The sequence below is a fragment of the Arvicola amphibius genome, chromosome 3, assembly GCF_903992535.2.
Source record: "Arvicola amphibius chromosome 3, mArvAmp1.2, whole genome shotgun sequence".
Lineage (NCBI taxonomy): Eukaryota > Metazoa > Chordata > Mammalia > Rodentia > Cricetidae > Arvicola > Arvicola amphibius.
In genome coordinates this window covers 43,837,028-43,864,295 of record NC_052049.1, presented here as the reverse complement: position 1 = coordinate 43,864,295, position 27,268 = coordinate 43,837,028, and the positions used below count along the sequence as shown (strand labels likewise).

At 35.7% G+C, this 27,268-nt stretch overlaps 2 protein-coding genes across 4 annotated transcripts in view; one reads left to right on the top strand and one right to left on the bottom strand.

The window, feature by feature from the left end:
• The window catches only part of Trim23 (tripartite motif containing 23), a 29,290-nt gene extending 25,280 nt beyond the window's left edge, over positions 1–4,010 (top strand). For both annotated transcript variants that reach the window (XM_038324070.1, XM_038324069.1), the window contains exon 11: positions 1,845–4,010. In XM_038324070.1, the coding sequence (XP_038179998.1) occupies positions 1,845–2,024 (180 nt within the window). In that variant the 3' untranslated portion in view covers positions 2,025–4,010. The remainder of the gene's footprint in view (positions 1–1,844) is intronic.
• On the bottom strand, positions 183–27,268 carry Ppwd1 (peptidylprolyl isomerase domain and WD repeat containing 1). 2 transcript variants are annotated; one of them, XM_038324066.1, is made up of 11 exons: positions 27,073–27,268; positions 23,783–23,885; positions 21,510–21,610; positions 21,234–21,354; positions 18,986–19,433; positions 16,160–16,350; positions 12,235–12,424; positions 9,432–9,613; positions 7,786–7,867; positions 6,932–7,114; positions 183–6,430 (listed from the first exon to the last, which is right to left on the bottom strand). In XM_038324066.1, the coding sequence occupies exons 1-11, from the start codon at positions 27,266–27,268 to the stop codon at positions 6,287–6,289; spliced, it is 1,941 nt and encodes a 646-aa protein (XP_038179994.1). In that variant the 3' UTR covers positions 183–6,286. The 2 variants fall into 2 exon arrangements, with proteins under 2 accessions (XP_038179994.1, XP_038179995.1); XM_038324067.1 differs by lacking the exon at positions 27,073–27,268 and having other exon boundaries at positions 21,234–21,256; positions 21,585–21,610; positions 23,783–23,834.

Sequence of the window (27,268 nt, the reverse complement as noted above, 5' to 3'; positions counted from 1 at the left end):
GAGGGGAAAGTAGAATGAAGAGTAAAGAACTTTCACCTCACTAAAAATTAACAAGGATAGGCAAACTAGGCAAGAACTGAAACATCATTTCTTACTTGAACAGTACACATGCAAATAAGATACTTGTGATGTTGCTAAAGATGAACTATCAAGAATCCTTAGAGAGTTATACACTGGTGGCATGGTTATTAAACAGAATTTATTTAAGATAACGGCAACATCTGTTCAGATTTTAGATGCACATACCTCTTTACTCTCAGGGTCTATAGTAGTATGTTACTGAAGATAATTTTGTAAATATAGATAAACTTAACTTATATATCTGTGTGAGTACACAGTTGTCCCTTATGATTCATGGAGGATTGGGTCTAGGACGATCACCACAAAGCCTTTGGATGTTTAAGTTCTTTTTATAATTAGTATTTGTGTATAACTCACACATTCTCCTAAATACTTGAAATCGTCTGTATGTTACTTATAAGACTTAGTGAGATGTAAATGGTATGTAATGGTATGTTAGCCTTCATTGTTTAAAGAGTAATAACAAGTACAAGTGAGCATGTTCTGCAAGGAAATGTTTTAATGGTTGTTGCTTCTGAGTAAGAGCAAGGAATGTTCAGAATGGGCATATAATAAAATCTGAAAAAAATTTAAACCAGTTAGTCGAATCCATGAATGGAGAGGGCTGTAGTGATACTTCATTTGTATTTTAATAAATAAAGCTTGCCTGAAGATCAGAGAGTTGAAATAGTTGCCCTGGTCAGCCTTAGAGACCAGGCAGTGGTGACACATACCTTTAATCCCAGTAACCACACTAGTTTGCCATAGAAACTAGGCAGTAGTGGTGCACACCTTTAATCCTAGCACTAGAGAGGAATGTAAGACAGCCTTATTCTGAGGATTCCTGGAGGCAGGATTGCCATTTTGGACTGAGGGTAGAGGTAAGAGAGAGTGGCTGGCTCTTTTGCTTTTCTGACCTTCAGGTTGAACTCCAATTACTGTCTGTGGTTAATCATGCTACAGAGGGCTAATAATAGATACAGGTTTATAATAGCATATTATAATAATAGCATATTATGATTTCATGTGTTCATAATGGCAGGACTTCTTAAATAAGTTATACTTTATCCATGCAAAGAGATGCAGTTTTAATGTTATGATTGATAATCTACATTGCTAACATTAAATTGAAAAATATCTTCCTGTTAAGATGCAAACCAGAAAGACATAAAATTTATGCATTTTGATTGTGCGTGGAAATTTTCTGGAAAAATATACAAGAAATCACTACTGTTCATTGCTCCTGGGACGGATCAAGGGTGGGAAATAATACAATCTTTATATTATAGTTTCTGTATAAACCATTTTTATGTTATAGATGTACTTTTCCTTTTTGGGTGAGAAGTGGCCAGATGGCTGATGCCTTATGGTGACCTAGGTCTTTCAGATAGGAGGCATAGCTGTGATTGATTTCACTTTATTATCCTTAATATATAATAGACAGTTCTAACCAAAACTCTTAATTTCAATTAATCTCAAAATAATTACTGAAAATATAGTTTTTATTTAGGATTCAATTTGAATGGTAAAGCTGCCAGGCAGTGATAGCACACACACCTTTAATCCCAACAGTCAGGCAGAGGTAGATGGACTACTGAATTTGAATTTTATGCTAGCCTGGTTTACAGAGTGAGTTCCAAGAAAGCCAAGACTATAAAGAGAAACTTTCCCTAAAAAAAAAAAAAAGTTTGAAAAATATGTTATCAGCATATTTCTATATAAACATAAGAGAAAAAAATGATCACTTGGAAGGACTATTAAAAATCATATTTTATGTCTTTTAGGATGTTGCTGGAGCACTATCAGTAGAAGAAATCACTGAACTTCTCAGTCTCCATAAACTATGCTGTGGTAGGAGCTGGTATATTCAGGGTTGTGATGCTCGAAGTGGTATGGGGCTCTATGAAGGGTTGGACTGGCTGTCCCGGCAACTTGTGGCTGCTGGAGTGTTGGATGTTGCTTGATTCTAATGCAGCACTTGTTTCAAGCTTATGGTTAAAAGTTACTCTGCATGTAATGTATCCTAAGAAATTCTACATCTCAAATGATAGTTAATGTAGGATGTGTATATAAGATTTCTGGACTGAGAACTAAGTATGCCATTGCTTTTTAAAATTATTCTGTGACAATTTTAAATGACCATATTAATTGGTTAAATAGAAATTTCTTGGATATAGACTTTTAAAGGGTACATTAGGTACTGGAGATTTTCAGTTTATATATGACCTGCATATTGGGGGGGAGTAGTTACAAAGGATTAAGCAAGTGAACGTTCTTTATTGCAGTGAAAAAACAAAACACAACAAAAAAACAAAACAGCCAGTGGAGTGCCTAAAAGAACCTAGGGAAGTATGGCTTTCTTAACCCCACCTTTTACTCAGTTTTGGCAGTAGGCAGGGCAGTTGTGCACTAGAACTGAAGCTATATTGGGGGAAATAAGATTGCTTTACTTTCACTTTCAGTATAGCAGTATCAGTAATGCTGGGGAGTATAAACTATAGAAAAATCAGTATTTTCTACAGTTTTATCAGCTCTCCTAAAACATTTTGCATAATACAGTGAGAATGAGATAGTATCTAAGTGAACCTGATCATTAGACTAAACCAAAACCAGTAAAACTGAAAATTGTTTGATCTTTACTAACAAGAACCATTTCCAGGAATGGTCCTAGGTTTACTTCCTAGGTCAGAGTTGGTCCTTTAGTTGTTAAACACATTATTTAGGCTAAGTGATATTGCTTCCTTTGTTGGTAAAGTGTTATAAGTCACATGAAAAGCGAGTCACTTTTACATGAACATATAGAGACCTAAATAGAAAACTACCTATACCTTAGGGAAAGGTATTCAAACTTTGGGAATGCTAACTTCTTTAAATGGCTCCCAAATTCGTGTGACAATAAAAAGGATCAAGGCTCTTCAGGACTAGGTCTCAGTGAAGAGGAAGAACATATCTATAGGGAAAGAAACAGTTGAAAAGTTTACATTTAGTATGGCAGTGTTGTGAATAAAAGTTAAATTTTGCGTTCTTTATGGTTTGTTTTTTGTAAAGGATACTCTTATTATGGATGGAAGCATGATTTCTTTAAATAGCTAGATTTCTTGTTTTTAATGCTTTTCTTTAGGATGAAGTTGATTTTTAAATTGTACTGCAGTTACAAAGACAGTGATGTCTGACAATAGGATGTAACTTTTAGGTGGCACTGTTCTGGTTCCATTTTTTTCAAATGTACTTTTTTTTTTTTAAATTAGAAAAAGCCCATCACATATTACGGGCAATATGTAAATAAAAGTATATTTTGTCCTTGGTTTTTCAAGAAAGTAACTGGTCATGCTGTTACAAGTAGTTGTGTGTATACGTAATACTGTGTAACTAAATTATTTAATATTTGATTTTAGTAACTGTGAAAAATAAAAATGTTGCATTGCTTGTGAGACCTTGAATTGTTTTTCTGTAGTAACTGAAAATGTGCTGACACTAAGTGAACTTGATTTTCTTATAAATTATGTTTATTATTTCACTAATTTTGTTAAACTTTGTAATTCATATTCTTAAAATATAACCAAATATAATTTTAAGATTGTGCTTAAATATGATTGTAATATAGATATATTATAGTGTTTATGTGTGGTTCTTTTCTCGGGCGGGCTCTTGTTACTGTGCATACTTACATCGTTTGGCTAATCATTTGTTAAGAGTATACTAGTTTCCTCTGGGAAGTGTCAGATTTTAAAAATCAGCATATGTTTTAACAACAATATACTGGGATTTGCCTTATGTCTGAAATTCTGTATTACATCTAGTTATTACTGTATTACTTATATACAGCAGGTATGTTAAGTATATAGCCCTTGGTATGTAATTCAGGAATGATTTATAGCCAACAGAAGACATTATTTGTACTTACGTGTATGATCAGTATAGAAAGCAATAAAATGTTTAATTTATAAGGAGTTCTGTTATTATAAAAACTGCTTAATAGTGTATCTAGCATCATTGCTAGTAAATTTCTTAAGTCTTTTATTAGGACTGGGCATAGCTCAATAATAGAAGCATTTGTCTAGCATGTATGAAATCCTGTCTTTAATCCCTAACACTGCAAAAAAGAAGAACTTCATTATTTGTGCTATGCCTAAAAGAAACCAAAACAAAAAGGTGTGGAGAATGGTTTAACCTATCATATTTGAGATAGGATTTATTTGCTAATGCAAAGGTTTAGAGATGTTATTCTATATTCAGGTCACATTTAAACAAAAGGTACAAGAAACTTCTGGAGGGAAAGCTAAATTTTCGCAGTAAACAGAAGTGAAAACATTTTGGTTAAAACTTAGTCGTGTTTCACAGGACACCATTTACATGCCACGTACTGGTCATTACAGTGGTTTGCTGGGCTTGAGATGCAGCTCAGTGGGAGAGGGCGTGCTTAACAAAGCCTGAGATTCCATCCCCATCACCACCAAGAAAGGAGCAGAGGCTGGGCTTGAAAAGCTTGCCTAAATCTTAAAAAAATAGTATTTATTTAATGCTTATATAACATTGGGAAAGTCCTCATTTTACAAATTGGTACCAGGGAAGACTGATGTGCACATGTATTCTTCCAAAAGAGAAAACAGACTAAGTTTAGACTAAGTGTGAGATTGTGCATTAATTCAGGGGCAGCAATGTGGCTCAGTTGGTAGAATACATGCTAATATGCATCAGGCCCTGGGTTCCAGCTCCATAAGTACTGCATAAGCTGGGGATTATGGTATGTGTCTGTGATCCTAGCACTTGGGAGGGATCACTAGCTACATAGAGACTTTGAGACTAGCCTGAGATATATGAGACCCTATTTCAAATAAAATGATATGAAAACAATTCATTGGTTGCATATTATGATTCTTCAATTAAAGCAAAATACTTGAATGTTTGAGGAATGAGGCATTATTACCACTTGATAGCAGTATTACCAAAATTTTACTTTTAGGATGAGTGTAATACTTGTAAGTAAATGTAACAATGTCCTTAATGGAGTAAGCTCAAATTCTTTTTAAAATTCTTTTTTGGGGAGGGAGGTTACGAGACAGTGTGTCTGTGTATCCTGCTCTGTTCTGGAACTCATCTATAGACTACGCTGGTGTATAACTCAGAGATTTGCCTGCCTCTGCCTCCTGAGCACTGGGAACAAAGGTGTGCGCCACCACTGCCTGACCAAAATTTATCTCTTTGTTTCACTTTTTTGGAAGGGGTAGGGGTGGTTGAGACAGAATTTCTCTGTGAAGCACTGGCTGTCCTGTAACTCCCTCTGTAGACCAGTTTGACCAGGAACTCAGAGATCTGCCTGCCACTGCCTCCCAAGTGCTGAGATTAGAAGAGGCCTGCACCACCACCACCTTGCTTCACAGTTTTAAGGCACAATTAGACATACTTTTTCATCTTGCAGGTTGCATTTCATACAAAATGAAATGATGCTATTGGTCAGTGGTAGGAACAGGTCTCCCGAAGCAGCTCTACTGAGATGTCCCTTTTTTAAGTTTCTGAAGAGGCTGTCTGGAAGACAGAATCTGTTGTTAGCAATCAAAGGGAGGTGAAGAATAATATCAATGAAGACTTTAGACTTGTTGTACTGTTAGAATTTGTTTCCAGGCATAATAATGTAGTCTAGGCTGGCCTTTACCTTCATATCACATGTGCTGGGTGGAATGACAGACACATCCCACCACACCTATTAATAGATTCTACTGTAGGATACTAAATTTTACTTTTATTCTTGATGGTTACTGAATTAAAATGTAACTCATTAGAAGAAAAATTACTTAGCTACATTAGGAAAAGCAAATGAAAACAGTGACCATTCATTAAAAATAAGAATTCAAGTGGTCATTTGATACTTCAATTTAAAGGATATTTTATAAGGAATAAATATAATGTCTTTTGATCTTTTTCTTTAAGGATCACTAAACCATAAGAGCATGTTTTTAAAATTGAGGAAATATACCAACCCCTTAGTTAATGCAGAATTTCAATCAGAAGAGTACTTACCTATAAGAAATGTTATTTGCCTGAATTTAGTGCATTTCAGTTTGTCACCCCTTAAGATCAGAACTAGTCAAAGAAAAATCAAAGGCAGTTTTTAAAAGTGACCTTTAACTAAAAATACAAAAATACAGTTTTATCTTTTAAAACATGATTTGCATATTCATCAAGTATTAAATTTCCAAATGTGAAATAGTCTTGTGTTAAGTCCCTTTTATTTGACAGTGATATTGATGATGCTGACATCCTCATAAGGCTTATCTGTTTTTGGATTGACTTTAACATTGGAAATCCTCTGCACAACCTCCATTCCTTTAGTCACTCGTCCAAACACGGTGTGCTTATTATCAAGCCAGGGCTGTATTGGGAAAAAAAAACCAGAAAATTTTGGTAAATTTAACAAATTTAATTTACTAAATCAAATTTATGATAATTAAGCAAAATTTAAATTTTACTTAATTTTATTATATATTTAAAATGAAGTTTAATGCTTTCTTAATAATGAGTATTCAGCTTTTAAAAGTTATCCCTAGTTTATATGGAAGTAATAAAAAATTCAAAGGATGAGGAAATTGGCCAAGAAAGTTGAAATAATTTGCTTTAGGGTACATAAAATTAGTGCTGGCAGAGCAGAGACTGAAACTCGAGTATCCTGAACATAGAAATTGTATTTCCTACTAGATAGAACTAGTGTTTTCCAAACTCATTTGTTATATTGTTTAAATTTTCATATCTAAATCATTTTCTATTTTCTAACTGGAAAGATTTAATAGTACAGAGAACAGAATAATGCAGATTCCCTACTAAATTCATATTCTCAGATTATTAACCATGAACTTATCATTTATAAAGTACTCACTGTCGGTACTACTGTTATAAAAAATTGGGATCCATTAGTATTTGATCCAGCATTGGCCATGCTTAGTGTGTACGGTCTGTCATGTCGTAATGTTGAGTGAAATTCATCTTCAAACTCTCCTCCCCATATGCTTTCTCCTCCCATACCAGTACCTGTAGGATCTCCTGTCTGAATCATGAAGCCCTGTTAACAGAAAATATAAAATTAATACTTTGACTTTTTTATATGTAGTCTCTGTGTATGTGATTGCAGTTTTGTATCTCTCTGTTAAGAGTGCTTTGTAGTCAGTAAAACTGTCAACTTCCTTGAATTATATCATGGTTACATTAACCCCATACTAAGTTTGGATGTTAGATTTCCATTGCTGAGTCACTACTTATTCAATGACTGAAATAAAAATGCAAATGTCTTATATTGCATTATTTTTCCTGATAGTCCACAGAATGTTTTAGGATTTACATAGTGTCTTGTGTCTTATATAATCCTCATCTGTTCCCCTTTGCTTTCCTAGAATGCTGCACAAAATTCTGGGAACCAAGCTCACTCCTCCTCAGAGTCTTAGAGGTGCATCTCATTTCAGCACTTCTATTTTCCAGACCTCTGCCTTATTTAGCTACTAGACTAATATACATTCCTTGGTGCATTCTTTACCCTTTTTTTAGCTGCTGACAAAGTACTGGAGTATTGTTTCTAAAAAGGGAGTCATGCCTTTTTCTTGACTAAACATTCATGACCACCCAATGCTGTCTTACCTTGTGGTAAAGTGTATGTGTTCAAGAGGATTTGAGAGACTTAAACTCTTGTTATACAGGAGCATACTTTTCTTTAAATCACATGAAATGTGTATAACTTACCTTAATGATACGGTGAAATGTGTGCCCATTGTAATAACCATTTCTGCTGTGAACACAAAAGTTTTCCACTGTCTTGGGACACCTATTGTATTAAAAAATATGAAATTATTCAGAGTATTTTAAGATAATGTTTGAACAGCCATTTTCTAATGTTTTCAAGTTCTTCTAAACATGCCAGAAGGACAGTCTTTGTCATAATGTGATCGCATTGAGAAATGACGGGGAAGGGCAGGTAAGCAGTAGTGTTCTTCTCTCATTACATGCTTGCTAATTAGCATTTGAATTTGAAGATAGTGGTACTTCAGAGCTGTTCAGCAGTTTTAAAAACCCAAAGACAGCACCTTAAATTACATACAAAAGCATGTGATGGTGGCACATACTTTTAATCCCAGTACTCAGAAGGCAGAAACAGGTGGATCTTAATGAGTTTGAGGCCAGTCCGTCTACAAAGTGACATCCAATAACAGCTAGGACTATTCTCTCTCTCCTCTCCTCTCTCTCTCTCTCTCCCTCCTCCCCCCCTCCCTCCCTTTTTCTCTCTCGCACACACACATGATACATGCACGCATGCATGGTTATGTTTATTTTGGGGGAAAGTAATTTTCTTCTAAAAACAGTGTTATAGTTCAGTGATTTCTAGACTTATTAAAAGAAATAGCATCTTCTGAATTTATTCAACTTTAAGTGACAATCACTCAATAAGAATATGAAATTTTTAGCTAGGCAGTAGTGATACATGCCTTTAATCACAGCACTCAGGAGGCAGAGGCAGGTGGATCTCTGTGAGCTTGAGGTCATTCTGGCCTACAAAGCTAGTTCCAGGACAGCCAGGGCTACACAAAGAAAGAAGCACTGCTTCGAAAAACAAAACAAAAAAAGGAATATGATTTTTTTTTAGTTGTTACTAATCTCATAAAATTATTTTTCAAAATACCTCTGAGAGCTGAGAATAGAAGGAGGAATCAGGAGAATCTTGGCCTCAAGTACTCATGCAGCAGATTCAAAGAGGCACATGCAGCAAGTGGTTGAAAAAGGACTGTGTAAGAATCTGTAACTGTCTAGTTCTTTGCTTGGCACCAAGTTGTTATATCCAAAATAAATACTTCTGAATGAAAACATTATAAAAGATATCACCTCTTTTAGATCAAGGTATTAATAATCTATTTTATAAGTATTTTAACAGTTCGGGATATTTTTCAACTGTAAAAAGAATTTAAAGTTCTTATGATTTTCATTAGAATTCACTTTTAAAATTGTAATAGGTGACTAACAAATTCTAAAAGACAAAAATTACTATCTTTACCTAAAGGATTTGCTTTGGGAGGAGAGTTGTCTATAAAAAAAGCCCATAAGACCTATTTGGATGTGCAATTTCTGGTAATGTTTGTGCACCTTTACAGTTTACCTCCAGCATCCTCTTTGTATGGTACTGGAGACATGCGTGTTAGGGAACTGTCCTATCACTGGCAGCACTTTCATGGCCAGTGTATTTTGTTCTCATAATAGGCCTGCATTAAAATAGAAGAACTTATATATCAGAACACTAAGGAGTAGATGTTTATCCAAACTTATTCAAAATCAACTAAAGTAACAATTTTAAGTTGCAGTCCAAATACACACATTGACATTGGTATTTGTGTACGTACTCAAGAGGAAAAAGTTTGATGTGAATGTCTCCCATGCTTGTATGGACAATGGCACTATCTGAAACTCGTTTTGGTCCTTCTGCTTGAGTAGCTGCCATGACTTCTTCTTTAGAAGGCTTCTCATTAAAAACATCTCGGTCAGAATCTGCACTTTTTGTATCTTCTGGTTCTCTTTTGGTAAACTCAATAAAGAAAATGTGAGTGGTTGAATTAAAAACTTATCTGGTAAAAATTTATAAATAAAATTTTACTTTTAACGGAAAAGTAAGAATTTACAACAGACCTGGATTAACCTCAGAAACTAGGAGTGTCAAACAGAACTATGGGCTAGAGAGAACAATGGTAGGATACTGGTGATATAAAGGAGGAAAAAGTGAAAACCAGGGAAGGGAGCTTTATCCTGGGGAGAGGAAAAGAGGTCAATACCAAAGGTGAGGGAGAAAATAATAATAAGGATGTCTGAGAAGGCAACAGGGACCATTTTTTTATTCACCTAAAAATTATATATAATACATACATGTATATGTATATACATAGAGAGGTTTAAAAAAGTTATGCCATTGGGTCGACAATGCTACCCCTAATAATCATAAAACTAACAAAAAACACCAATATCAGATGTGAGGAACTCCCTTTTGAGTTCTTGGTCATTTGAGTTCAAGAAACCATCAAAACAATATATGCTACTGCCATTGCTGATCGTTGCCTCCCAAAGGTTGAGGTAGGTTCCTACTGGTGAAGGCTTCATGCATGTTGGACATAGGACTGAGGATCTGAGCTGGGTCTGACCTGAAAGCCTCTACGCTAAGGATGAGCTTTCATAGAATCTGAAGCAGGGATAGTAACCAATAGTCCTACCCAGCTATGACACTTAGGTTACAATAGTATGAGATATCCCATGTCTGCTTTCAATGTGTAACTTCCAGTACAGGGGAGCCTATAGAAACCAAAGATTTGAATGGTTGCCAAGGTTGAAGATAGGCAGGCTTTTCAGGTAATGAATAAGGGCATTTTCTAATTTTAGAATAATGAAATTTTTAGTATTAGACTTGAGCAATTATTCATAACACCTTGGATACGTAAGGCTCCGGGAACATCATGGAAGAGGGGGCAGAGGGCACAAAGATTTTAAGACCCAGAGGACCAAGAAATCTATAAAATTGTGTTTCCCAGAAATGATAGGGAAATGTCACTCATGATTCCTTGACAGTATGGGTACCTAAACAAGACCTAAATAAGTTCGATACCAATTGACATGCTAACATAGAATGGTAAAGTCTCTGGTCCCCACGCTTAAAGAACTGCAGGCATCTAAGGAACATTGAGAGCAGGAGAAATAGTTTTCCCCAGGGATGAATCCTTTTATTGCTTATCCAATATCAATTAGCTCTAAAATCATATGTGCAAGTAACACTAAAAGGACTGAGCAAACTATATATTTATGCATTTACATAAAACATCCACCTGCCTCTGTTTCCTGAGTGCTGGGATTAAAGGCATGAACTGCCACAGCAAATGATTGGAGTTTAGTATATGTCAAGAATTTGTCTCTGATAATTGTAACTTTATAGATAAAAACAAGATCAGCTATTTTCAATTAGTATAAATTAATGAGTTTTTAGCTATGAGTCAGAGGGTGTAAGAAAAAATTCTCACACTAAAGAATTTATGTATGTTAGGTTAGAAGCTTGGTTGGGGTAGGTAGGGAAATTGCTATTTCTTACATTTATCAACTGTGTTAACTTAAACCCATCACAAATGCTTACAATTTGTATAGACATCAATGGATGAATGTGAAGCTACAGCACTCCATATTTATTGATTTTAAATCATCTGGAGGAAGAGAGCAGTGTCAAAGATACGCCTCTTCCCTGAGCTTACAGGTTATTAATTTACACTCCCAAACCACATTGCATATGGCGAGACAGGCACAGGAAGAACATTAGCAGGTGCATATAACTCAGTACTGATGTGAACAGATTTCAAGCTGAGCCCTGAAGTAGAAGTTGGAAGAAAACATGTGAGTGGAAGAAATAATAAATAAAAAGTTAAAAATAACAGAATAAATTTGATCTTGTCAGTGTAAATAAAAAAGGAAGAAGGCTAAAACCACAAAAGAGATAAAAGTCAGTTATAGACAATGAAGGAATCATGCTTAGACCTTAGGAAGCTGTTTGCAGTGTAAAGGATACAATATCTCAGAGCAGAGGTCTTTGTACTTTACACCCTTTGCCTGGGTAATATTACTATTCATAAATAGCTTCAAAGATTGATTTTAGCCCATTCTCAGTATTCCTCTTCCAGTGCTAGGTAAGAAATAATCATTGAGCAACAACCCCAACAAGAGGCACTTTAGTTCTCCATGGGAGGAGAAGATTCTTCAGAATATATCGCTTCAGTATAGCACTGTTACAGTGAACAAAAAGTCAAGGAAATACATTTAGAGAAAGAAATTGTGTGCATTCTGGGGAATATATTATGTTCAAGTGAAAAGTTGAAAAAAAATATTAAAAAACCCACAGTAAAAACTGTTGTAAATACAATTATGAACATAATTATTAGTTTCCTATTGCCTTAGCACAAATAGTGATAGAAGCCAGATGGGAAAAATTTTAAACATAATGGGAAAGACTACAGAAATACTTAAATATCAATTCTTAGTTTAAAATTCTACAATATTGTTGTAGGTTGATGTTTTAGGTGTTTGGAAAATTTGCTACCGTTGCCAACATGTTTCAAGAAAAACTCCCAGCAAGGCTGAAAAAACACTAATGTAATTGCCATCACTTAGAATATCACATACCATATAAAATCGATTCTTTTTGAAAGATGTACAGACTATTGTTGGGTCAGCTTGAACATTCTGAAGAACGGGGTTTTCCGAGGCTTTCATTTCTATAGTTGTTGCAGCTCGGTGCTTTTTCGCTATTCCCTGAAACAAAGCCAGTTGCATTACTCTAATATTTTCTTGCTTGCCTAAGATCCGCACACACCTGGAAAAATAAAATATTTAATAGAATACAATTGTCAGAATTAGGCTGAGAAGACAGCTTAGTGAATAAATAGATTTGCAAGCCTGAGGACTGGAATTGGAACTTCAGTACCTATATAAAAACCAGGTAGACCAACCATACTCCCAGTGCTTTTGACAGACTCCACAGGACAAACTGACTAGCTAAACAAGGCAAATCAGTAAGCTCTGGCTTCCTTCAGCGATTTACTTGACATTAACCTCTGACTTCCACCTGTACACATGTGCAGACACACCTGTACAAATACATATGCACTATGCAAACATGCAGAAAAAAACAGAATTTCAGTCATGACAGCTTGACATATGAAAATCAGAAATCAAGTATCCTGGATCAGAGATTAGGTTCACTGTATAATGGCACTTGATATGGAGCCTGACAACTTGAGTTCCACCCCCAAGATCCACATGGAGGAATGAGGAAACTGTGTTCTTGAGTTTCTAATATGAACAATGGTATGTGTCCTCTCCCCAACAATAAATAAATACATGTAAAAAAATTTAAATCAACTGTTTTCTATAGCCAAATAACTAATGAAAGGTATTTTAAAATATCTCTCTACTTTCCCATCCCCAAAATATTTTAAATTGGTAGATATTATTAGGTTAAAAAAATCCAGTTATCAAGGAAACAAAAAGCAACAGACTGATAGAAAATATTTATAAAAGCTGTACCTGATTAAAAACTGTTGTATATCCTATATAAAGAATTCTTGAAATTCAATAATAGCAACCAACCAAGTTAAAATTGCTTCAAAGACTTTCACAAATACCTCACTAAAGAAGATATACAGATGGCAAATAAGTATATAAAAGATGTTTCACATCATACGTCACATGGAAACACAAAAAGATACTACAGCACATTAGAAGAGCCTATACCCAGGATACTGATGGATACCAAATGTTTGGAGCAACAAGAATTCTTTTTTTCAAGACAGGGTTTCTCTGTAGCTTTGGAGCCTGCCCTGGAACTAGCTCTTGTAGACCAGGCTGGCCTCGAACTCACAGAGATCTGCCTGCCTCTGCCTCCCGAGGTTGGGATTAAAGACGCGTGCCAACACTGCCCGGCACAAAAAGAATTCTTATTCATTGTTGGTGGGAATGCAAAGGAGGCACTTTGGAAGACAATCTGATGGCTTCTTATATACATATATAAAAGATATATACTGTTATCATATGATTCAGCAATTCAATTCAGCTCCTTGGTATTTGTCCAAAGGAGTTGAAAACTTACACACACACACACACACACACACACACACACACGCACACACACACACGTAAATGAAGAGTAACATTACTTGCTATAATGCTACAACTTGGAAGCACCAAAATGTTCTTAAATAGCTTGCCAAATAGACAAGTTATTTATAAAAAATGAGCTATCAAAGTATAAAAAGATGTAGAAGAATTTCAACCGTTATTAACTGAAAGAAGTCAATATGAAAGGCTATAAATTGAATGATTAACATTACATAATAATCTGGAAGCAGCAAAACCAGGAGACAAGAAAAACAGTAGTAAGCTGAGCATGGTTGCTCCTGCCTGTAATTAATCCTAGTACTCAGGATGAGGCAGAAAGTATGTCTTGAGTTCAAGGCAGTTGGAGGGGATTGCTTGTTTGTCTTGGCTGCCCAAAATCAAAAAACAAAACAAAACAAAACAAAAGTACAGAAGCCATATTATTTAAATCACTACTTGGCCCATTATCTCTAGCTTCTTATTGGCTAACTCTTACATATTAATTTATCCCACTTTCATTAATCTGTGTGGCTGTGGCTTACTGTGGCTTAAAGTTCTGGTGTCCCTCTCTGCTGGGGATTCATGGCTCCTCTCTGACCCTGCCTCCTTTTTCCCAGCATTCAGTTTAGTCTTCCCTGCCTAATTCTGTTCTACCCTATCAGGTCAAAGCCACTTTCTTTATTCATTAACCAATAAAAGCAAAACATAGACAGAAGGACCTCCCACACCACAAGGCCATCTCTGGCTATTCAATTCCCATACAGAGCAACAGTTTAAGACTCTGTCTTGAAAAAAGAAAGGTTACTTGTAGTAGTTAGTAGTCCAGAAGTTAGAGTAATGGATAGGTAAAACAGGATTTTAAGGCAGTAAAAACATGCTGACTGATAATATAGTGATGGGCACTTGGCCCTTTACATTTGTCCAAACAGAATGTACAGTACCAACAGCAACATTAATGTAAACAATGGGTAAGTATTAGGTGATAATGATGTATCAACGTATGTTTATCACCTGTAACAAACGTACTGCTTTGACAGGAGCTGTAAGAGGGTAGAGAATACATGGGAAAACAATACCTTCTTAATTTTGTTGTGAGCCAACAACTGCTTTAAACATTCTATTAAAGAGAAAACACACCTGAGGGCTGGGAAACTGGCTTAGTGGGTACAAGGACCTGAGTTTAGATCCTTAGCACCCACAGCCATGAAGCAAAAATCCATAACCCTGTTTGGGGAAGGGAAAAGGCAGAAGCAGAAGCAGAAAGATCTTTGGAGCTCACTGGCTAGCCAGTCTAGCCCAATAGGTAAACTTGAGATACAGCAAGAGACATTTTCTCAAGATAAAGTAGAAAGTAATAAAAACAGTTAACATTGACCTCTGTTGTGCATACACACGCATACACACACACACACACACACACACACACACACACACACACACACACACACACACACACTTTCTCTCTCACACAAATAAAGCAAAGACATATCACTCATTAATTCCCCTGTACTCATAGGCTCTGTATCTTAGGTCCAAACTTCAGACTAAAAATATTTTAAATTGTCTATAATGAACATGCATACTGTTTTTCCCTTGTCATTATTCTATAACAATATGATACAATATGTATTTACATAACATTTATACCAGGAATTATGAGTAATCTACATGTAGTTAAAATAAAAGAGCATATGGATATTACATGAGGGACTGGCTACTTGACTGAGTATCCTTAGAGTTTGGAATCCACAGGGTATCCTGATCCAACCCCAGATACCAATGATTGAGTGTACAGTTTTAACTTGTTCCTGTTATTCAAATCTTTTACAAGTTTTTAATGATTTTATATTACCAAGAACTGCAAGATAAATCTATTTATACATAGGAATGTATAGCACAAGAATTTTATCAAAATATTGTCCAAGTTCTTTTCTTTACATTCAGTCACAGTATCTGATTGTAGATATTCTGTAGTAACACACAAATGTGCTATTTGCACAAAAGAGTTACTGTGGTTTTATACATTTTAGCTCTGTCTTTATGTCTAGCATGTGATGTTGAATTCTGTGGTTAAAGTATTTGGTAACATTTAATACAAGCCTGGTTGATTTAAATCAATAAGCAAAACACAGACTGAAATTTGTTAAAAAGAGAAAAAAAAAAGCCCCCCAAAAAACCATCCCCGAACCCCCCAAAAACAAAAACACCAAACCCCGAAACTATGCATATCTTTTTTCTATTTCTTTAACAAATACGAGTGGAAACTTTTTACATAAGATTATAAACAACTGAGAGACCATAGAAAAATCCAGTCAAAACATTTGGTTAAGTTTAGGCATTTGGGACCTTTCCACTTTCTCTGGAACAAACAAAACTCTCATTGTTTCCCTGATGGAAGAAATGGCTCCCTATAACTGCATTAAAAATATATATAAATCATGTTAAAGCTTACCGATTTGTTTCTACATTTATAACTTTAATGCCCAGCATAGTTCCATATAGCACGAAGTGTCCGGTTTCATCAAAAACAATATTAATTAATCTTACAGCATCCACCTTTTCCAACTCTCGTTCTACAGCCATTCGTCGGCCAAATTCCATGTCTGGTAGCTGTTGCCTCATCTGCTGCAGTTCAGTAAACATCTAGGAAATAAGCTATGCATTAACAAAATAACTACATACATGTATACTGAACATACATACATAAATTAAAAGTGAGCACTGAATAGAAACAGAACACGTTGAGAATCATTGAGATTTTGTATATTCATGTAATTTAAGATGCATTCTAAACCCTGTAAGCAGGAAATTAAAGAAGACATTTGCAAATTCAGTCACAAATTGTAGTTCAAGGCCAATATGGTTGTTCTCAACTGGAATCCCAGCAGTCTGAAGGCTGTGGCAGGAACACTGTGAGCTCTAGGCCAGCCTGGGCTACACACTGACTGTCAGGCCAGCCAAGCCCAGAGTATGAGATCAAGTCTCAGACAAAACAACATAGAAATAACAAATATGTATTTCAAAGGTATGAAGCTTACTTGTAGACTAAGTGCTTAAGGTCCTGGGTTTGATCCCAATACTATAATAATAGTATTTGAGTTTCTAACTTAAGAAACACACTAAACCAGTTGATTTATATAACTAATGCTTTCTTTACAGAAATAAACCTGCCTTTAAGAAGCCTCAGAGTAGCATTTTCAATGAAATATAATGCAAGTTGTGTATGTCACTTAAAATTTTAGTAGGGGGCTGGCGAGATGGCTCAGTGGTTAAGAGCACTGACTGCTCTTCCAGAGGACCCGGATTCAATTCCCAGCATCCACATGGCAGCTCGCAGCTGTCTGTAACTCCAGTTCCAGAGAATCTGACATTGTTGTACCAATCAATGCGCATGAAATAAAGTTAAATAAAGTTAAAAAAAATTTTAGTAGGTACATTATACAAAATAAAAAGCAGGTGGAACTTATTCAATAACAGAATTTTAACATTTCTATAACAGTTTGTAAAACTGAGAAAAATTTTGTATTAGTGCTTTGGAATCTTATGTGTATATAAGTTTGGTGTATCTATTTGGTCTAGATATATTAAGGAGTCAAGTCACACGGTAGCTGGACCTATTAGTCTACACCTGTTGACCCAGCATTTGGAAAGATGAGGCAGGAGAATTGCCAGGGCTACATAAGAAGTTCGAGGCAAGCATAGATGACATGTGAATCCCCATCCCCTCAGTCCCCTGTAACAAAGAGTCAGTGAGTCACATGAAAAGTAGCTATTTATGTCAAGCAATGCAGCTGCACATAGCCTGTGAAATCCTGTATAAGAATTATAAAAAGAACATATGGCAAATACTAAATTTTGTTGAATATCTTTTTTAAAAAAGTCTTTTATTTCTGTTAATGTGTGTCGTGCATGTGGGCATGGGCGCCTGCAGGGGCCAGAAGACAATGTAAGATCTGGAGCTGGAGCTCACAGGCAGTTGTGAGCTATCTGACATGGATCTTGTACAAGAACAGCAAAGCACTCTTGACCACCAAGAAATCTCTCCAGTCCCTATTGAGTGACTCTTACTGTCTTGCTATATTGATTATGACATCAGAAACTGTTTAAGTTATTTTGATAAGAGCAGTTAAGATTAGTATTAGATAAATGTTTTGGAAAAAATGGTATTTATAGGTATCTTTTATGGTTTGGAAATTTGGTTGTTTTTGATATTTAATCCACAATTTTCAAGATACTGGTTATAACATGAATACTTAGTATTAATACTCCATGAGCCTTATAGAAGGTAAGATCTTGTTATTTGTCATTTCAGACATGTAGGACATCAAACAGCAGAATTCAAAGCTAACTTTTTAGTATGGATGATAATAAACTAAACTCATATTTATTTATATATTTGTTACATGTTTATGTTAACTAAAATCTTCTTAACTTTTTCTTGACAAAGGAAGAAAAATATACAGAACTATGAAAACGAGGTATGTTAGCGTTTGAGGCATGAATGCAAGATCTTACACAACAGCTTTCTTGTCTTTGATTCCCGCTTATTGTGTGTCCTAAAGCGCCTGGAATGCTGGATTAAGTTTTAGTACTGGGAGATTCATGATTGTTTTTGCTGAAGACTCATCTTTCAAGAAATAAGTTCTACAGCTAGCCATCTATCCATATACATGCATTTCATAAATCCACTTTGGTAAACAGCTCTGCAGAATCTTTTTATACTATTCTGGCATTCAAAGCATGGCTTCTGAGACACACTACTGTACTGACACACGCAGTGTGACCCCATATTTCTCAGTTAACAAACACTAAGATAAAACTTCGCCTTCAATTCCTGCTAACCAAGGACAAGCTCAATAGTTCTAAGTCACTAAAGTTTTCACTCACCCTAGGCAGCTCCTTCTCCAACTACAGAAAAACCAAACACCCTGTGGAATGTGGGATTTCAGCTATTACTACTTTCTACACACACACTTATACTTGTTTGTTGTTGCAGTAATTGGTTTGGCATCTTTCTTCTGCCATCTTCTCATTCTGAATCTCAACTTTCGTTACAGCCTCACTCATCTTGTCACTCCCTGCTGTCACATCAGTGCTGTCACCTCAACAAATGTTGAGGAGAGCAACGAAGAAATATCACATAATGTAGGAAGAGCATCAACCCAAGAGTACAGCCAAAAGAGAAAATCATCACATGTCTAGATAGAAAAATATCTTTATGAAATAGCAAACACATAAAATTTATTAGAAAAGTAAAATCTGATTTAATGGCACTTACACTTAATGATTCATCAAAGACTCTCATGAGTTTTCCAGTTAAAAACCTAAAAATTCTAACTTTTCTATCTGATCCAATGGTTGCTATTTTCTTTCCATCAGGTGAAAAGCATATGCTGGTTGGATAAGCCTTACACTTGGCAAATTCATATAAATCTGTGTCAGTTTTATACTCCCAGTTCACATTTTTAGGGAATTTGTATTCATGAGGAGGTCCAGTCCAGTACTCGATCATTCCAGATTTGTCTGAAGATACAACTGCTTTATAAACTGGGTTTAGTCTTATTTGAGTAAGAGGCGATACATGGAGTTTGTCAAAAATATGAAGTGGCTGATTATCTCCTCGACCATCATAAATGAAAATTTTTCCTGTACTCTTCTCAGAAGCAGCAACTGAAGATATGGCATCTCCTGGGCAATATATCCACTCACATTGTCCAGGAAAATAGCTAAAGCAGTTAAAAATTGAGGAGGAGAGAAAGAAAGGTCAATACAACAAGCACTCCTCCCTATCCCATTACTAAAATCAAAATGTCCTGACCAACCATTTAGGCAGTTTGGGATTCTTTGCTTAAGTGTAGAAGATAGGCAGGAACTACTCAGAATTGCTACTCAGTTTCTTTTTACTGTTTTTCTTACAGTGCTAGGAATCTAATCCAGGGCCTCCTGCATGTTAAGTGCCCTACGTTTAACTATACCTGTCCTTAATTTTCTCTTTAATGTCATCAGTGTAATGTTAATAATGTATGATGATACCAAACCACAAGAAGAGAACTGCATATTTATTTCTGTTGGGGACATAGGGAAACTTATTCATATCTGAGCCTTAAGGTGTTCTCAGGCACTGGGTATCTGTAAAACAGTTTATGTGTAACTTTTTTTCCCAATGGGCTCACATTAAATCCATTCTTAAAACATTTACAATAAAAATATTTTGGTTCTGATACTGTTCAAAAGAAACTAATGTCTTATCTTGATATTAAAACTGTATGTAAGCATTGGACATGTTATATGATGAACAATGTGTAAAAGAATTTGATGATTTAATCTATATACCAAACTTATAATATGTGCTGCAAAGCAGTCACTTTAAAAGTTACACTGTTATACCAACCATCACGGTGTTGAGGGTAAAAACCTTTTTTAAAATCTTTATTTAGAGTTTCTATCAGTTCTTGAAATAGACTCTTTGAGTATTCTCAAAGAGCTAATGTTTAAATATTTGTTATTTTTTAAAATAGCAAATGTCTGGGGAAACAAACTGGGGAATAAAAGAGAAGATCAAATTAGGTAATGGCATTTGTAACAAAAAGAAAGAAAAGAAATCTAACCAAATAAAGTAACACTGGCTTTCTTTTGTGGTTCATAAAATCTGATTTCAAAAGAAACTCCAAAATTTAGATTTGAATTATAGACATAATACAGTACATGGTAGGACTTTTTGGATGGTCTTTTGGAGTCAATTACATTTAAATGAGATCATAAGGGTGGGGTCTTAATCTGATAGGTCCATGGCCTTCTCAGAAGAAACTGAAGTATCCTGCCCTACCTCCTGAGGAAACAGTAAGAAGCCAGGAAGAGAGCCCTCAAAGAAAGAAACTGCTGGCAATGAACCTTGGGTTTCCAACACTCTAGAGCTGTGTGGGGGTGGGGAGGTGGGAGGTAGCGAGCTTGTTTTTTAAGTTAACTTAAGGTCTTTTGTCATGTCATTCAAAGCAAGTTCCCAAACATTGTGATAATGGTATGATTTTTAAGCTGACATTTATTTAGGTGTATGGTTTTTTTTTTAGCATGTTATCTTTTAAAAAAGTCATGCTAAACATGAAGCACCAGTCTCAACACAGTGCTATCCAATCACATAGTTTACACATCAGTATCAGTACATTCTGAAGTTTAAACCACCAGCAAATTATAACCATCTATAAACCATTTAAAAACACAAGTTTATATCTTCAAAGTAAGTATAATATAGCAAGGAAGTTATTCTAACCATCTAGTTAGACATGATGAGTCTTCATCAATTTACTAAGTGGTACTTGCTCGATATGGTGACCCTTTGTGACACTGTTTGAAAATCCGTGTTAATAAGAAGTACCAGAGTAGAAGTCTCCAAAATCCCAAATAGTGAGATAATATATTCTGTTCAAAAATAATCTATGATATGGTGTTTTGTTTACAATTATTTTTAACTAAGTTAAATATATATACACATATGCATATATAAAATACATACTTTATAGAAAACTTACCCAAGCTTCAGCATATTGATCATGTCAAAGTTCACTACATCAAATACCTTCATTGCTTTATCATCACCCACGGAACAGAACAATGCTCCCTCAGAGCTAACTGCAATACTCTCAATTACTCCTATTTTAAAAAATAAAATTAAAACACTGTAATAAATACAAACAAAATAAATGTGCATGACCCAAAGAAAAATATCATAATATTTTAAAGGAAATTTTAATTAGTACAGTTTAAACAGGAGCTACAAAAAAAAAAAAAAAAAGAGGAACTCTTACCAAGATGACTGCGAAAATGTTTAACAAATTCTATTCCTTCTTCTATTTTTTTCCAAAACTTAACATGTCCATCATGACTGGCAGTGATAATAAAATCTGTCCTGTACATATAAAAGTTTTAAAGTTAATTTCTAAAACAGATCTCTGAGAAATTTCAAAGCAAACATTCACAGGCAGTAATTGACTACTTCAATAATAGACTTTTTTTGCTTTTTTTAAAGACAAGTTCTTACTACGTGGAACAAACTAACTTCATACTAAGTGTAGTTCATACTAGTCTTGAATTTGTGTCTTGAATTTGTGATCCTTTTGCCTGCCTCTGCCTCTTAGTGCTGGGTTTATAGCTGCATCCCATCATGTCAGTTTAGGGTTTGCTGCTTTATCTCTGTTTTTAAACTCTCCTTTACACAGACCACTTCAGGAATAAGAGCAACTAATCGTCATCCTAAGAAGTGAGTTCATAGTTAACTGAGGATTTAACATAAATAAATAAATAAATGGAAGGAAGAAAGGAAAGGAGGGAAGGCAGGAGGAAAGGAGAGAAGGAGAGAGGGAGGGAGGGAAGGAGGAAGGGAGGGGGAGAGAGAGAGAGAGAGAGGGAGAGAGAGAGGGAGAGAGAGGGAGAGAGAGAGGGAGAGAGAGAGGGAGAGAGAGGGAGAGAGACAAAATTAGAGTTGGTCCCGGTGCAGAAGTGACGAGGATTTAACATAATAGCTTGGCCTGGTGGTGTAAACTTGTAACCCTAGCTACTCAGGAGGCAGAGGCAGAAAGGCTGCCTAGGCCATGGTGGTGGTGGTGGTGGTGCAAAGCCAGCTTGCACAACTTACAAGGAAGACCCTTTCTCAAAACAAAAACATACACACAGAAATCTCTGTTGGAATCACTAGACTTCCTTTCTTATTATTATATTATCCTAAAGGCAGTCTTTTAAAGAGAAGAGCTTATAGTTTTCAGAAGATTATAAAGACCCAAACTACTTTCACATATAGAAAATTCCAACATAAATTTTTTTAATCTTATTCAAGGCATTTTGGTTAAGAATCAAAAATATTTTGAACAGAACATTTTTTTCCCACCATACAGATATAAAAACAGAATTCATTTGAGGAGCACAGCGTATATACATTAAGTATTTTACACATACTACTTAGGCAGCTAATTTATTCACATTACACTGCATCCATGGTGAATGACTTCAGATACACGCACACACACACACTTGGCAAAAACAGAAAAAAAAAACCTTTTTGTTAAACTCTACACCTTTGGATAAAAATCAAATTTGGTCAGAATTACCCTATTCTTATAATATGAAGGAATGCAATCTGTTTTAAGAAATCAACAGTGGACTGTTGTAGGTTTTTTTGGACTGTTCATCTAGTTTTGATCACTGCCAATATCATCCAAGTCCCAATCACAGATGATCCAAATTTCTACACAAGACTCTACCTACTTTTAACTCATTTGAAAGCATTCATCTGAGTATAGTCAAGATGTTCCTTTTAAACTATGAACGTAATATTATTCTTGCACATAGGTTCAAAATCCAAATAAGGAATAGGAATTTGGAATTTATTTTTTCTTTAGCTTCTTCTGCCATTTAACCTTTGTACTCCACAGTTCTCTCACCTATAAAATTTTATGACTTTTAAAACTGTTCTTAAGATAAATCAGGTAAGTAATGAAATACATCCCAACAGTATCTAGACATAGAATGAGTTAAAAACAAGAGGAATATTATTTCTACTATTATTACTCATTGAGTCTTCCTATTCATCCATTTTGAAGATCCTCTGATAATTTTAGGAGGTCTGAGTTACCATCAGCTTCTCTATAAACACCAAAGAAGCCAAATTATTAATATTGTTACTCTTATCTGAATATACTATCTTCTTTAGGAAAGCTCTAATACTGGTTTATTCATTTTATATAAGAAAACATGCAGGGCTTTGTTAAATTACAACAGAACTTGCAGAATTAAATCTATAAAATTCCCAAATTACTTCTGTAAATCCACTCATAATTAAGCTTTAGATATTTCTTTTTCTGAGAATGTATAATATGAGCTACGGAGAGATAGCTCAGTAAGACAGAGTATTAGCTGCTGGATTCACCTCCCAGTACCTACATGGCAGTTTACAAAGTTTACTGTAACCAACTCCAGTTCATAGAGGTTGGACACACTCTTTTAGCTTCTGCAAGTACCAGGCACATAAGTGACACAGACATATGCAAACACTCATACACATAACATAAAAGGATGATACACTTACTTGGTGCATACCACATGCGTGATAACATCTCTGTGCATGTAACTGCGCTCATACATGGATGCACTGGGGAGATTATCAAGATAGACTCTTTCAAACTCTAGAACTGGGGAGGGGGAAATTATATTTAATTAATGAAATTAACATGACTACTTAGAATTTTCTAAATTTTGTATTCTCTTCTAAATTTTCTTTCAATCAACAAATGGGATAAAAAATACATACAATAGTTGTTATGTCAGCTGTACTAGTTTTTATGACAGGTTCTCAGGGATTATATACTGTTCCAAAGATTTTGTCTGTACCATTGTATGCCCTGTGTTTACATGTGCCCAGTGAGACCAGACGAAGTGACTGGATCCATTTGAACTAGAATTACAAGTGGTTTATGAGCTGTTTGATGTGGGTACTGGGAATCAAACTTAGTCTGGAAGAGCAGCAAGTGCATCTAATGACTGAACTATACCTCCACCTCCTGTTTCGATGGTTTTAATGGTTCTGGCTTAATAGGAAGGTTTAAAGACCTAAAGCTTTAGGAAAATAACACAACCTCCATAACCATATAGATCTCAGTTATTGTTATTTTAGCTAATAAGCTAATGGCTAGTTTTAAGATGTATATTTATTTTTAAGGCAAAAATTCTCTATTATATCACTGAAAAAGAACTGAAAAATGAAAATAAAATGAAATGCTTAGATGTTTAGAGCTGAGGAAATCCTAACACATCTAATTGAGTGCTTCTCAGGTATTTTTCTAGAAGTACAACACCTGAAAAAATGGAAAATTGAGAAACATTAAAAAATCAATTTTATTATGAGCCAGGACCAATTTTACTAGTACAATCTATTTTAAAAAAGGTATTGTTTCTACTTTTTTCCCCACACATGCCACAAGAGGGCGCAGGAGCTTGGGACGGACGGCAAAAGCCACTATTTCTCAGTCGGGAATTGAACTTGGGACCTCTGGACTCACAAGCGCCACGCTTAGCCACTGCTCAGCTTGCTTTAAGGTATTATTTCTAAATAAGTTGATTAAACATGCCTATATAAAGTTGGTAAATTAAACATGACAAACTGTTAGCTTCTTGTACTGTTATATAGCACACTCAAAATTATGTCTGTCAAACTATTTTCCATTAACTTTGTGAGTAATGGAATCCCCATTTTTATGGATGCCTACTAACATTTGGTTAAATGGCCTTTCTCACAGTCTTCTGTAGTGACTGTATGAACTACATGATGGGAAAAGGAGCAAATGTTTTGTGATGATAAGAAAATATTCTTATAAAGTTTCCTTTTCTTCCCTAGCTTGGAGCTAGATTATTAATGCTGTAATTCTAAGGACTGAGGATGATGAAAATGAGGGCCATACACTTGTTATGTTGGGCAAAGGGTGCCTACGATCTTGTGGCGCTTCCACACCAATCCTGGCTTGCTTATTTTGGCATTTTTTTTTTATATATATAAAAGTAGTCTTCCATTGTTAGTTGGAGTTTTCTGTAATAAATTTTATCCTATCTGTTCAAGATATCTTTTATTATTCATTAATGCCTTTGAATATGTTCAAGGGAACTTGGAAATAAAGAAAACAAAGAAATTATTTTCCTTAAGAAACAGTTTAAGATGGGTGAGACGGTCCCAAGAGTAAATATCCTTGCTCAAGTCTGCTGACCTGAGTGCTGTCCTTGGAACCCACACAGAGGTAAAAGCAAAGAACCAACTCCACAAAGTTGTCCTCTGCTCTCCACTCTTGTGCTGTGGTAATTGTGTTCCCACCTCTCTGACCCCACCAATATATACAATAATAATAAATAAAAATTTAAATATAGCTCAATTTGGGGTCAGACAGAAGGCTCAGCAGTTAAAGAGTACTGGCTGCTCTTCTATCTGTAACTCCAGTTCCAGGATATCTGATGCCCTCTTCTGGACTCCTTGGGCACCAGACATCCACATGGTGTGTACATCCATGCAGGCAAAACATTCATACACATGAAATAATAACAAGGAATGGTTTTTAGAAATAGCTTAATCTAATGAAGTGTCATACAACCGTATATCACTGTGTAAACATACGCACAAAGTCCAATCTTAGCTCCATTTCAACAAGTTAAAAATTGTTAAACATTTTAGATAATGTTTCACGTTATTTTTGTAACATATCTTTTGTTTGTAGTTTCAGAGGGGTTTTTTTTGTTTTGTTTTGTTTTTTTCAAAAAAGCATTGGCTAAGGGTAAAGATTTTTTCTGTCAAAACTGTATTGTTTATAAGGTACTTGCTTCCTCTGCCAGTATTTCAGTGCTTAATTTCTTTCTTCCTTCCTAGTCATCCCCATTTCCTCCATTTAAGTCGTACATGTAGTAATATTTAAGTGAAATAACAGCATAAATGTTATAAAATATTTATTAAATTTTTATACAAAGCACTGTACCAAGAGTTGGCGGGAAAAGTGCACGATCCATGTCCTTACATGTTTAGTCTAGTAGTGTTCAGAAAGTCCCAGGAATAAATGTATAACTACAAAAGGTAGTACGTGCCACGAAGGCAAAGGCTGCTGTGGAAAACACTTAACAGGAGGACAGATGACAATATTCAGCAACCACTACACCTAAAACCTAGAAGGCTTCCTGTTAAAAAGCTAGCCTGGTGAAAGGAGTTACACCCCCACAACCACACACCTAAAGCCTAGAAGGCTATCTGTTAAAAAGCATGGTTAAAGAAGCTCTTACCACACACACACACACACACACACACACACACACACACACCCCGCGACACATTCCTAAAAGTTCTTAGAAAAGGGTTTAAAACAGTAAGATTTAATTTATCCCCTTTCCAGCCTTAAAAAAAAAAAAACCTTGTTATGGTGAAACACTTCTATTTTGTCTCGAATATGACTTCAAATCAAGCCTACTTAAGCAACTTCCGCTAGGTTTGAAACCTCATTCGTAGACGAGTCAGGGTTGAGAATTTAAGATTTATGATTCTAAGAACCCGTACTCCTTCCACAGGTGCTAATCAAAATTAGGAGTTCCAACTTTACATGACAGCTACGAGGTCCATCAAAGCACCCAACACACACATACAGACCAGTACCAGTCGTAGCATCTATGCTAACGAGTCAGGGAGCAACAGGGTTTCAGAGTTTGAAAATTACGTTGTACCAAGACCCACTCCCCATTTGGGGAGGAAACGAGGTAAAGCCGGTCCGTTCAAAGCCACAGGCCCACTGTCCCACTCCCGCTCGCGCGCGTGCAGCCTCCCAGCTCCTTCTCGGGCGGGCTCTCCGCAGCTACCTTTCCTCTTCTTGGCCGGGGTCGCCTCCACCGGTAAAGGCCCAACCCAACGCTCTTCACCCTCATCCTCATTTTCCTCGCTCGCCGCCACCGCCACTGCCAATTCTCGGTCGCCGGGTTCCGTCTTTTCTCGATCTTCTGGGTCCCGGCGCCGCCGCCTTCTCAGCTGAGCATCGCTGCCACTCTCGGCCGCCAT

What these genes read in the sequence shown, in the direction of transcription:
- Ppwd1 (XM_038324066.1), bottom strand. Translation starts at nt 27,268, where the DNA reads ATGGCGGCCGAGAGTGGCAGCGATGCTCAGCTGAGAAGGCGGCGGCGC. An exon ending in ACATTTTCGCAGTCATCTTG is followed by an intron (nt 21,355 to 21,509) that starts GTAAGAGTTCCT and finishes TTTTTAAAATAG; the next exon opens with GAGTAATTGAGAGTATTGCA. An exon ending in ATAAATGTAGAAACAAATCG is followed by an intron (nt 12,425 to 16,159) that starts GTAAGCTTTAAC and finishes TTATTTTTCCAG; the next exon opens with GTGTGTGCGGATCTTAGGCA.